This window comes from Bombus flavifrons, chromosome 14 (genome assembly GCF_040668555.2).
Source record: "Bombus flavifrons isolate JBK064 chromosome 14, iyBomFlav1_principal, whole genome shotgun sequence".
Lineage (NCBI taxonomy): Eukaryota > Metazoa > Arthropoda > Insecta > Hymenoptera > Apidae > Bombus > Bombus flavifrons.
Genome location: NC_138455.1, coordinates 12,002,406 through 12,016,073, shown reverse-complemented (window position 1 = coordinate 12,016,073; position 13,668 = coordinate 12,002,406). Strand labels below are relative to the sequence as shown.

Below are 13,668 nucleotides of genomic sequence, written 5' to 3'. Positions count from 1 at the left end.
CATGACGTACACACAAAGGTCGAAAGTTAATAGAATTCTGCTCGGTAGAAATCATTAAGTCTCTTTACCAACAAGACAATGAGGGACAAACATATAACATTTAAGCGGTAAGTGAATTGTGCACGTTCATCGGAAGTTCAATGGTGAGAAAAAAAAAAGAAAAAAAAAAGAAAAAAGAAAAAGAAAGAAAGGTCACTAGAACTCAGACTTTCTGAAAACGTTGAAGATCTGTATTACAAACCTCTGCAGGTTGCCGACATTTGTACAGCTTTTACAGCTGGATGGTTAATCGTATGTTTGGACGAGTATAGTATCGTACACTGTATGTCTTAACAGTTAAATGTATCTATATTATACATATATATGTTCTCGTATCTATGCAAAAATAGACGAGTGATTGATTATTCAAGTAGAAACGAAATATAAAACGAATAAAATGACAAAAAAGAAACTAGCAAGGATATAATGGTTCGTGTGTCGTCTAATACTGGGAGTGTGTATAATGTACAAACGAAAGCTCGAATGAGAAAGAAAAAAAATAAGTCAAGCGATGAAACAAAAAGATCGGCGTATAGGTTAAAAAAAAAAAAGAAAAAAAAAGAAAAAATGAAAGTAAAACAAAAAATAACGAAGAAGCCGCAATCAGGCAACACCTTGATTATGGAAAAAATGGCACATTTATTATATTATTAGTGATAATAATAATTACTAGTGATAATTATACATTTTTTTTCTTTCTCAAACGAAATACTCTCGATACACACTCTTTCTTTTTCTAATTCACACACACGCATACTCTCTTTTTCGCTCTCTTTCTTTCTTTTCTTTCTTCCACATTCTCTCTCTCTCCCTCTCTCTCTCTCTTTCTTTCAATATATGCATAATATTCAACTCGTGCTTCATCGATGTTAATAGAGACGCGCTTGATTTTTGTTAACAATCGCATGCATGTCGGAAAAGTAGTTTATCCTTCTAAGGCCCGGTGGTGTGTTACGCGAACTAGCCACGCCAGACCTGCGTACGTTTCTCCTTTAATTACATATTATACAATAATGTCCGTAATATCTAATATACACTTGTGATTTCACTTGTCGACAATCGTGTCTGTGGCAAATAAGAGGAGTCATCGCCGTTTGATCGCGCAATTATTACTAATTAATAACCCTACCCAGCTCTTCGTACGTCGTACTTGAGGAAAGAAACGCTTTCTTCTCTACTCTTTTCTCCTTCCTTTTCTTTTCCCTGGTTTGCTTAATACAACGATCGATGCACGATCGATGGAGAACGATTGCATCGATCCAAGTCGTATCACCAATTTCAAAGTTCTTACACGAGGAACTTTCAAAGTCGTGATTACACGATACCGAACTTCAAACGATCGATGCAATTGTCTCGATCGATCATTCGATCATAACAGAACGAGCTTGTGGATTTCGCTTGATCGAAGAAGGGAAAGAAAGGCTAGAGAAATAGAAACAAATATACACGAAGAAGTGAACTAAAGAGCAATTTCGGGGAGAGTGTGAAACGCAATCGATACCACGACGATCGAAAACCAGACGAATTACGTTTGGCGCAGTTTTCTGCGCGATGAGAGACCATTCGACGATCCTCGATTTCTATTGGAACCGTATTGCGCACTCTCTTCGCCTTTTACCTTTTCATTTCGACTATCTAAGACTATCATCGACAGGTGTGCCTAGCTTAGACGGGCTTACGAGCTATTTATTGTCGTTATTATTTTACATGATTACCATCGCGAATATAAGTGCGTGATCGCATCTGTTTATGAATGTTCTCGTGCCTAGTTTATCTCCCATGAATCGCCGTTGATCTCCTATCGTAGTATAATGTACATTTTGATTCTCCTACGCATCTCTGATTTTAACTTTACCACATTTTTTTTTTTTTTGTCTCCTGTTTAACTTCCCCTTTCTTTCTTCTGGAGATAATATTCGCGGCGTGGCGCCATTTGAAATTTCAATTAGAAGTTAAAGCGAGGTTGTGCGAGTTATCTCGATCTGGCTGGGCACGATTCTCCGATCAAGAATTTGTGCATCTTCGTGCGACGTTACGAATCGACATTGATCGCGGTTTGTTTCGACGGTCCTGATCCCACTTTATTTTTATTTAATCACGGCAGTAGCTCCTCCTTTGTCGCTTTCATTCGCGCGATGGTACTTCGTTCACTGAAGAACGAAGAAAGTAACAAGAGAGATGAGAAAGTACTATCGTCTGCCAGATTCAAGAGAACAGATACGGGAGATGGATACTAAAGCAAAGAGAACGAGACGCGCGTAACAAATTTTGCTCTAGGACCGTGCGAAACATTGGATATGCCTTTGAAGAAAAATATAGCTGTGTGATACGCGTGATATGTTCTAGGAGAGGTTGATCGATCGTGTACGGCAGGACATGGTAGCCAGAGAGACGGCGGAGACAACTTTTGTCTTTAAGAGAACTGAAAAAAAAGAAAGAAAAAGAAAAAAGAGCGAAGAACAAAAAGAGACGGAGAAAAGCACAGGCACTCACGACAATAAGTGTCATTGTTGGTTGCTTTATTTCTTGCTGTTGTTCTTTTCTTCATATTCGTTTCTTTTTTTATTCAATAAAATTTATTTAAGAGTCTAAATAAATTAAAATACATGGCAACTGGGTACACATTGTGAGTTGAGCTATATTTTTGTTCAAAAACAAAAATGTCCCCTTTAACTCTCACGAAGGATTTCCTCGGCGATTATTAATCGATAATTATAATTATTATAATAATAATAATAATAATAATAAAATCATCGTGTCAATAATAATAATAATAATAATAACCATCGCCATATTGATGGCGATAATAATAATAAAAATAATAATAGTAATAATAATAAAAATAATAATAATAATCATAATAAAGTAATTGATTAGGCGTACGTTACTGCTGTATATATACAATTATGCGAGAGATATGTTTGAACTTTTTTCCATATTCGATGGGTAGATGATCCGTGCATTTCTTTCTTTCTTTCGCTCCCTTCCTTATTTTTCCTATCGTTTACCTATATATACTGCATTTTTACTGAAACCTTGCACTTGTGCTTTATACGATAGTTTACAATACACAAAAAAGTGGGCAACTTCAACAAGAGCCGGGGTGTACCAGTAGCAGGGATCGATCGTTTCAACAAAATCTCGACCCAATCTACAAGTTTTTTTCTTACATCTCGAAAGAGAGGAACCATATTCCTTTGTTTTCTCGCTATTTATAAAAATAATTTGAAGCCGCCTTCGGGGAGTGGGAGGGGGTATAGAGAGGTGAAACCGCACACAGGCTCACGAAAGTATTTCAACATTCGTACATACCTTTTATGAATGTACTATGTGTATTATACGAAACATTTTGAGATTTTATTAGCACTGTAACAAGATCCGACTATCATGGTTACATCGGTAAAGTTTGAAACGAATCTGAATATATAGATAGATAGAAATAAAGATAGATAGACAGATAGACGGATAGATAGATAGATAGATAGATAGATAGATAAATAGATAGATAGATAGATAGATAGATAGATAGATAGATAGATAGATAGATGGATGGTTGGATAGATAAATAGATAGATAGATAGATAGAGATAGAGAGAGAGAGAGAGAGAGAGAGAGAGAGAAATTATAAGATATTTAGTACAAGTATGTATTTCGCAAAGATCAGAAAAGTAAGTAAACAATAAATTATTCATTATTTTAATAAACTCCAATATCTTCGGTGGGACCATACTACATTGTCCTTCTCATATACTATCCAAGCAGTATGATAATTTTTTATTAAATACATATCTGCAATGAATATCTTGTAGATTGTATACACATTTTCAAATTGACCTCGATTTTGATCGACGTGATCATGACAGTCGGGCCACGTTACAGTGCTAGTGAAATTTCGAAATATTCTATATATCGCACACAATATAAACATAAATATTTTCTATGCTAAGTGTTCAAATTCCGTGAGCCAGTGTATCTACCCCTTAACACAGGATGTGCTACTGTGGCTGCGTCGTATGGTTTTGAAGTGGCGGTGGTGGGCCCTGAAACAGAATAAATTTTGGAATTAGTATACGTTATTTCTTCGTCTATTATTCTTATCTTATAAGTGGGTACATACTCCGAAGTATTTAAAAATGGGCGAAATTTAGTAATCTTTATTCTAAATAACGACAAGATGGAAAAATCATTCTACGTATATATATAGCGCGCAAATATCTAAGTATATAGTTTAAGAAAATTTTTTAAATTCGACATCGTGAACCTGTCGGAGTAGTGTACCACCTTAATGCTTAATGAAAAAATATTTACAGGCATCGCGGAGAACAGTCGCTGAGAATGCGCGTGGGGAAGAGGATGAGGGTGAGGCCCATCCTCTGCCTTCTCTTCTTCCCTCCTCTTCAAGCACGCTGCCTTTGGATTCAGGTTTCGTTCTGCAGAATCGAAAGAAATTCGCTTGAATCTTGCTTTCTCTCTTTTCTTCTAGTAATCTCGAACTATCTGAACCTACCTCTCACTTGCTGTTCCAGCGTCATGATCACTTCAACAGCCATGTTAAGGATACCAAGTTTCGTCTGAGGTTTGTCTGTCTTTAGATGTGTCATACACATTCTACCAAGTTCCTTCAGAGCCTCGTTTATATCTCGGATACGTATCCTAAAGAAACAAATGTCGATTATAACGCTAAACTTTGACATTAATACTTTTTCTTTTGAGGATGATTTCTGTCGTGTCTGTCTAGTAACATTGGATAAACTACAATTCGTCAACCCTTGGCAAACGCGCTGAAGTATTTTTATTCTTTATGTATTTCCGCTTTACGTTCGACATTGAAATTCATATCATTAATAAATAACATGTTCTCAAAAGCTATCGTTACAGGGAATGTCATGTCAGAACATCTTTTGTACTATTTGAGAAAACCAATAAAATCAATCGTATTATTATTATTGTCGTTATTATTACACCCAATATTCGATGAAAAGTTAAAACGTTACCATTCACAGCGATTATGCGATACACCGCGATAGTATTTTATCGCGAAATAATTAAAAGAAAATACGCATGGAATGAAATTTCACTCGCGATTGCCTTTAAGGGTTAATCATTCGGTTAAAGTTTCTCTCTACAATAAAATTTCTCGTTGTTGTAGCCGAATCTTTAAACTACTGGGAAAAGAAGACGCAAGAGAGTCATTTCTAAAAGGACACGGATTTTTCTACATAATAGCACGAGAGCCTGACTATTCGGAAGATTTACACGGAACTTTGGTTTACGAACCGAACACGGTATTACGATCGCATTTTTGCTTCACATATACATAGAATACGGGCCAAACTGTCCTCGGATCGCTTGACGCGATATTTCACGAGGAATTCACTGCACAATTTCGTCGATTCTCTTACCTTTCCCTAGCATTATTAGCCTGCCGCCTCTCTTTCTCCCTTTGCGCCTTTACGTCGGGATCATCATCCTCGTCTTCGGCGCTCGAACAACAGTTGCGCAATAACAATACTCAATTAATCACCTGACGTGGGCGAGACATTGTGTCCTAGATCGAGCGCATGATTTCGACAGCAGTGAAATCGACGATTTTCAATTAGCCAGGAAAAAGTGATACTGACAGAGCGATCGAAAAGGCAGAAAAATAATTTCTACGAAGAAATCTCAATTCTTGATTTCTCAGACGAATCGATACGACTGCGATACGAAACGATTTTGTTGGCTGAACACGCGCAGAGCTATCTGATCGACTTGTGGTTATGGACAGAAATCAGGTTTCCATTCTCGAAGGCCCGTATTCTTTGCACAGAGAACAAACCAGTGGTAAAGAATCGCGCGGAGAGAAAGATGCGGATTTAACGCGCAGAGCTGAGTTCGTGCTGTTACCTAGAACATTTAGAATCAGATGATTTCTAAGGAAAGGATGGTACAGTGTGTGATCACTAGGATAGACGTTGAAAGGAAAAAGGGTGATCTTCGAACGATGTGGATTCTGAAAGAAACGAATCTGCATTATACACAAGAGGATCTTTGTTCGTTACTTTTGTCCAACTCGTACGAGAAATCATTTTATAACAATGCAACAGAAGGATTCCCGATGGATGATACGATATAAAGAGCGTAGAACTCGATGCAACAACGTTCAAGTAATATAATGCAGAGCGTAGAAATGTGCTTTGATCTAAAAAAAAAAAAAAAAAAAAAGGGGGGGGGTGATAGATAGATAGCATGCCTGGGGGGACCGAATCGCAGCTGAATTAAAATGAAACTGATTGAGAGGCGAGCACGAGAACTGTGGATCTCTCGCCTGATCTCGTATCATTTCTGTCCTTAACCAGAAACATTTTAATTGTCACGCTAGAATACGGGCCTTGTGTTGGAAAGGGCGTAAGCATGCCATCGAGATCTTGATAATTACAACTGCGCGTTCTTTTACTTCTTTTTCTTTTTTCTTTTATTCGATTTGGGACATGCATACGAGAGGAGGGTACAGGATGCGAAAAGAGGATTCTTGATGAATGGAAGAACTCGTAGGAAATAACAACGGGAGGGCTTACTGCGCGTGTTCACTAACCTTTCACGCACGTTGTTGGCCTGGCGACGTTCCTTTTCGCGCACCGCTTTGGTGCTGGGATCGTCGCAGTCTTCGTCAGCACTCGAACAACGGTTGTTTGAATACAATCGATTAGTTACAAGTCTACATTGCACGAGAATAACGAGAGATCGGCCTCTCGTAATCGGCGTATCGTCGATTGATATATAATCGGTCCGTCACAGCGTTACCATCTCGAACTTGCGGTCTATTACGCTTCTATACTTTGTTAGAAGATGCGCAATTTATCTTCGTAGAATGCACAGGTCTTTTTCTACTAAAATATATTCGGCATGGTAAAGCTGCGTTTGGATCAACATCTGATTCACGACTGATTGCCTCTACTCGGCTCGATATTTCACTACTGTCGTTCTATGATCGATATCGTTGCGCCTCAATCTCAGATAAGTGTACACATTCAAGATATACTTACTATCTACGCGATCTCTTCGTCCCTTTTCCTTGAGACGTAGAGATCACACCCGCTGCTGCAAGCTCGCTGCTCGAAGGTTTTGTCTCGCCGCCGCTACTATCCGGCGGGTCCTTTCTCTTTTCTAAAGAGACGTATTCTGCTCATTATTAATACCGTCAATTTGCATTTCCAAAAACACAGTCATAGTATTATAATAGAGGAGAGGGCTGGTATATGAGATACTAAGGTTTTCATCTATTTCACGCTAAGACGCTAATTCCGACGTACTAGCATTTTGATTGCTGCATAATTTCGATATCTTTAAAGATGTTTAGAAATCAATTATTAGAGATCATAGCCGAAGACCACAGGCACGGAACGCGATAAGAAAATAAACGATACCGCGTTAGCAAGCAGGAGTAAGTAGATATAGAATTTTATTTCGTTGCAGGGTTAAATACGAAGACCATAGGAAAAAGAAGTACGGCAAATTACGTGACGATAATTTTTAAATTCCACACGCTGTTAACCAATCTCATAATTCTCAATCTTTCTCTTTATTTGCTTTCGAGATCAAATATACGTTTTCGCAGATATATCACATATTTTTTTTTAATGTTTACGTCTTTGGATCTAACTGGTTGTTTCCTCTTTTTCATCAGAAGTAGGATTTATCGTGTTTATCCCTATGGTCTTCGCGTGTATCTTTACACCCTACTACTAAACATTTCACAATGATTCTTCGTTTGATTGTTTACGAAATTGTACGGTATCATTAGGAAGCTTATAAAATTTCCAAATCTAAGAAGTTGTTCCTTTCCCAACAATCTTATCGAGCGCTGAGAAAAGATGGATTCATCGCGTTCTTCTCGCGTGCTGTTCAATTATTGACCTCTTGCTGTTCTTTTATTAAAATTACAGTAATAGTATATGCGATATAATTTTCGTTAAGTTCTTTCTCTTTTCTTTTTTCTTTTTTTTTTTTTTTTTGTTTGAAACTAGATCAAAAGTGAAATATAAATGTACCTGATATTCCTACCCTTTCCCCTGCATCAACCAGCATTCGTGAAATAGAGAAAACTCGCATTTACTTGTCCTATCAAATCCTTCTCATTCATCAACTCAACGTTAACGATGAATGAAACAGTTTCGATCGTCGAGAGATCGATCCGCGTATTGTCGAGCCACAAGAACGGTGGAAAAAATGCAGCCAGAACTCACCCGGAAGTACGATGACCTTCGCTGTGTACGGCGATACCAGGTTGCCGATATTATACTCGAGCTTTGGACAGACCGCTTAGTCACGAAACCGTGAAAAGTGTCCAATTACGAGCAGGAAGCGCTTTACGTGCACGCTCGATACACTGATTCAACCATCTCCTTAAACGCTGCACTCGCCTGACAATTCGCTGCGTCTCGCGATTCGTATTTAACTCGTGCGCTGCGTTTCTATGAAAGTCGCCGAGAATCGCGCTAGATAAATCAGTTCCGTGATTGTGTGCAAAGGTCCGCGACTGCGTTATTCCCTGGAAACACGGCCGAGACACTACTATGCTCTCTATCGATGAGAGCCGGTGAAAGCATCACCAACGTTTTTTCCCTCTCGTCGAAAGAGTGACAAAAAAAAAAAAAAGTGAGAAGGAATGAAAAAAAGGAAAGGAAAAAGAAGCAATTGGAAAGACGATTGTACCAAGTTCCATGTAACCAGAAAGAGAATCCTGATCGTGCGCTCCGAATTCCAATCGCCAAAAATGGTCGTCGATGGAGAAAAGAGCGTTTCTTCGTAAAGGACCCTTGGAGAACTTGTGCATTGCATTAGGCGAGCACCGAGAGAAGGATTACGAACGTTCACCGGTAAGAGGAACGCATGACAGAAACAGAAACAAAGAGCAACGAAGACACAATGCCGGAGACAGAGGTCTCCGAGAAGAATAAAGGCACGACCACGATGCATTCGCGCGATTTATCTAATGTTTCCTTATCGGGCTCTAACTCTAACGTAGAACACCTGGGTACTCCTCCTCCTCTCCTCATCTCCTCTCCTCTCTCTCTCTCTCTCTCTCTCTCTCTCTCTCTCTCTCTCTCTCTCTCTCTCGTCATTACACTGTGACTCGTGGGAAAAAAGCATTTATCCGATGATGCGACGACGAGAATAGAACAACGCAGCCATTCCGATTAGCTATTGTCAAGGCTCGTTGACACTTGTCTTTCGCCATCTTTCAACCAACACTTTTCCTACCTCGTAAAATCGATCTTACTCGTTTATCTCTATTTCACGAAGCTCTTGGAAAGCGAAAAATTGGAGGGCAGGATAAGTTGAAACTTACTGGCATTCGTCACAGGTAACCTTTCAATTTTGATGGAACCGTCTGTGTCGGGTGTGGGTGTCAGACCAGAGTAGGAGCCCTGAGGTTGCGTTACTGTTACCGCAGGATGAGGACTCGTCTGTGGACAAGAGATTGTTATTGACTTCTTTTCGACGTGTTTTTTTAAATAAATACGAATCGAGGAACTTTTTAAGAGACAACCTCTATATCTACGAAGAAATGGGATGTTGAATCTAAATCCTGTACGATTTAAAAGATAACACCCTTCTTTATTCTTCTAGAATTGCATCTTATAAATGTATTTTTAGCATTCTGTAGATAGGCTACGAATTTTTATGCAGTGGCGAGAAATTTAAAAGTACCAAAATGCACAAAATACGTATAATAACGCGCAGAAATATATAAAACAGCCGAAATGGTACAGTTGTTGTAATATTTACCAAGCGAAACAAATTTCTGCTTAGGTTCCAGCTTTTGTATAATTGCGTTAAGGATATAAGTTTGCACAAATATCTGTCGATAATCTAGTCAAGTAGATGCCAAGTGTATTTTCTACTTAAATAACTGAATTCTTATAAAGTATCGATTTATTTTCAATTAACACAAACTTTTCGTTCACTTCGCGAATATATCGAAAAAGGAATAGAAATTCTTTAAGATCCATTTCGATCATCGATTCAAACTGGTAACGGTAGCTAATATCAAGAACATAGAAGTAAAATTTTGAAGGAAATTTGCTCGACTCGCCACTCGTCTCACGGGTGTAACGTTTTTCCAAAAATTTCCTCAATCGCTTGGAAGAATAGAAATTTTACCAAATGGTCTAGTTGAGGTGGTGATGTGTGGGAATAGATGGAACCGTGTGGAGCAACGGGACCCAAATGAAGACCTAATTGGCTCTCCGCGTGATTCCTCAACACGTTTATGGCATCGTCCAGTCGTTCCTCCATCCGCGTACCCTGTACCAACAGAATATCCGAAATTCGACTCGATTACACGGCTGTTTGACATTTCTTTCGAATCACCAAAGATGCCAGTGTCAATGATACAACGCTAATCGCTCGATCGTTAAATGCGGCGTATCAACGAGGTATCTGTGACGCTGGTACAGTGGATTAAACATACTTCCAAGATGATGGAAAGCGTGTGTATGAAATGAGACAGGATTCTGTTTAAAAGTCGATGTGATGGAAACTGATGAGAGTGACGGAAATTCGACATGTCATTAATTCTCACAGTGCAAATTTCCTCTCTTTTTATCAATAAGAAATTGTTCAAACAATGCGAGAATTAACGTGACTCGTGATTAATATGCAAGTAAGAAAGAAGTACGCGATGTCTCGCCGGGAACGTCACATTCGTTCGATCAAACGTCGATATTCGCGGTGTGTCGTTCGCGCGTCGTGAATTCCGTACCGTGTGTCGAAGTTCATGCACAAAAGTGGTGTGTTACGAATGAGTTGGTGAGAGAGGATCAGAAACAAGAACAAACAAGAAGGGGGAGAAAAAAAAAAAACTAAAAATCGGCAGTCCTCACCTCGGCATGGTCGCGAAGAAAGCCGATGGCATCGTCTAGCCTCTGCTGTTCAGGCGCCGGCTTCACACACAACACCAACGCAACAACAAAACCAAAAAAAAAAAGAGAACAACCAAGTCAACACAGCGTTCACAACAAACAAAAGGGATAAACGAAGGTCAAAAAGAAAAAAAGTAATATGTAAAAATGAAATATGCCAGATGATCGACTTGAATATAACTGAACAGGGGGAGGATAATAAAGTGTGGTCTGCAACGTGGACAAAACACGCTAGATGAATTGTCGGTGCGTCGAGTGCATGCTACTTTGTGCGAATATTCAAAAGTGCGCAACGGAGGGCAGAATCTAACAACGAAAGAAAAAACAAAAAAGAAAAATAAAAGTGACTTTCTTAATTCGCTCGTTGTCTCTGTTCTAAATGCTCTCGATTGAAGCATTCCGATCCTCCCCCGAGCAGAAATAAAGTCAGTGCGTGTAACAACGGGTGTACTCTCAACGAGTCACCATAGTGCAGACGATAAAATATCGTAAGAGAAGTGAACGAGCACGAGAGGTATCTGTTACGAACGTCCTTGACCTGTTTCTAAAGCGCGTCGAAACGGTGATGAAGCGTGTCTGCGTTCAGAGATGCACCCGTCACTTTCCAACGAGATCCACGTTGAAATCTAGTTCACCAATAAACTCGGGACCGAGCGTGTGTTTCTCCAACAAACAATCAAATTCGTCTCGTTGCAAGTGTCGGGTGAAATAATGGTAGATAAGTATATTCGAAAGAAACAAATTGAAAGAAAAAAAAAAAGAAAAAAAAAAGAAAAAAAAAGGAAACTGTTAACAGCGAAGCTTTGATGCATACCATGTGAATGGTTCCACGGTTGGGATCCGCCGTGAAATGTGGAGAAACTGGTGCAGCACCTGGTACCCAACCTGGCGCTGAACCAGTCAAGGGTGGTGGCGAACTGACTGGTGTGGATGGGTTGCTGCTATAACTCGATACTGATTGGTTCGTGGGGTTAATCTGCTTGAAAACAATAGAAAAGGCAGGTTAAACAGATTTTTCTATTACAACAGGTACTGCGCAAAGTTGCAAAGAAGGCGAGAGTTGCCGCTTCGATCTCGCATGCATTTTCGTTTGTAGCCTACTTCTTTTATTCTCTCTCTCTCTCTCTCTCTCTCTCTTTTTATGATTTAGAAACGGCCACATTTACTAATTGCGTCGCCTGAAGAGTGGCGCGAACGAAGTACTGTTAGTTTTCTTTTCAGCTCTGCATAGTACCGAGATAGAAATGCCGAGGTTGTCCCCCGTAGCAGGTTGTCGGTTCGTCGTGGGTGCAGAGTTGGGGGCGGAGGGTGCGGTAGTCGGTGCACCAGGACTATGACTATATTGCAACGATGCCGGGGATGGTGCACCGGTTCCACTATTTGCCGCAACTGCGCCGCTACCCCGGAATGTCGACATTGGTGGCAGCGAGGCCGCACTGGTCACCGCCGAGCCCAGAATTGGCGCCGCCGGTTCTCCGTTCGGTGACATGGCCGAGTATGCCTGCAATTATTATCAAATTCAATTATATAGGTTACGGGAAATATTCGTTGAAACGTGGAAAATTTGCCAGACGGACGGCCATCGTAACAAGCCGTTCGAAATAATCGTGGCAGACGACAGGGACAAAGACATCTCCGCGAGAACGGTACGAGACGTGGAATGGTTGTTAGCCGACTGACGACTCGTTCGACCTTTTGAATCCAAGTCTGGTACATAATGGACCGGACCAGAACGGCTTTGATATCGGATACGCTTAGTGGCGCGTAGCCCTCGCTCGCACCTACCGAAGCTCGCTCGTAAAACGTCTAATTTTAAGTCATCGTCTCCGGCTCAACAACGAAGCGTATTTATCAACAAATTAGAGGGAGTTTGCACGCGACCCTCCCTCAATTTCACGACCGAGAAACACCGTTAATCGTTCGCTGTACGAAGGAAAGAACGAGGCGATAACCAACGGCGAGTACCGCTCTCTCTCTCTCGTGTTTCTCGTGTGCTCCTCGACGTCGACCAGCAGCAGGCGCCATCGAGAACTGGGAAACGCGGTGAACCCGGCTTTCGACCAAAGGATTCCTTCGTTTCTGCGGGGGACAGATTCTTGGAAACAGGGATCGTTAAACCGGGATCGTAAATGTTTAACCTTTCGGCCGGAGATGTCTCGACTCGCGTGGACGCATCGAGCGCGTCTTTGTAAAACGTAACGAAAATGCATAAACTACGCGTTCTCTCTTTTCCACGATCCGGTTTAGGATGCTTCTTTCGTGCCTGTCGACGAATTCTACCGAACTATCTCGCAGCCGTTTTAGCGATCAAAAGTAGCTAAAGATGGCACGCGATAATCTTAGAAGCTCTCATCTCCATTCGAATTCGATTCGAGTCGAGTCCGGGACCAATTAGAGACTCGTGGAGAGTCGATGCGTTGAACGGGTTCGAAGGAGGCAGAGGAACGTGGGAGGAGAATCCGGGGTGCCGCGAACAGGAGGATTTCGTGGTAACCATGAACGGCGTAAATCAAACGAAGGCTGCACTTGACTAGAAACACCGAGTAGCGGGAGAGTCGTTCTATATATAGAAGCCAGTGAGTCATTTGACGTTGCTCCGAGTACACGGAGCACTGTCAACAGTGTTTCTCAACTACTTTGGATCTGCGCAACGAATCGGCAGAGTATCAGGCGACGCGGTGATCGATGACTACTCCGAGATCGAACGAAAAGCAGAAGAGAA

The 13,668-nt window shown here is 40.6% G+C and overlaps 1 protein-coding gene across 15 annotated transcripts in view; it reads right to left on the bottom strand.

Annotated features, from left to right (window-relative positions):
* Positions 1-658: 658 nt before the first annotated feature.
* LOC138187065 (transcription factor 12) overlaps positions 659-13,668 on the bottom strand; it is a 109,477-nt gene continuing 96,467 nt past the window's right edge. For 4 of the 15 annotated variants that reach the window (XM_069127522.1, XM_069127521.1, XM_069127535.1 and 1 more), the window contains 10 exons: positions 12,181-12,447; positions 11,761-11,925; positions 10,901-10,967; positions 10,186-10,331; positions 9,371-9,488; positions 7,065-7,200; positions 6,614-6,703; positions 4,547-4,692; positions 4,348-4,469; positions 659-4,079 (listed from right to left, as the gene is read on the bottom strand). In XM_069127522.1, coding sequence (XP_068983623.1) covers positions 4,035-4,079; positions 4,348-4,469; positions 4,547-4,692; positions 6,614-6,703; positions 7,065-7,200; positions 9,371-9,488; positions 10,186-10,331; positions 10,901-10,967; positions 11,761-11,925; positions 12,181-12,447 — 1,302 coding nt within the window. In that variant the 3' untranslated portion in view covers positions 659-4,034. Of the gene's footprint in view, positions 4,080-4,347; positions 4,470-4,546; positions 4,693-5,441; positions 5,532-6,613; positions 6,704-7,064; positions 7,201-9,370; positions 9,489-10,185; positions 10,341-10,900; positions 10,968-11,760; positions 11,926-12,180; positions 12,448-13,668 lie in introns of all 15 variants that reach the window. The other 11 variants (XM_069127526.1, XM_069127523.1, XM_069127525.1 and 8 more) reach the window with 11 other exon arrangements.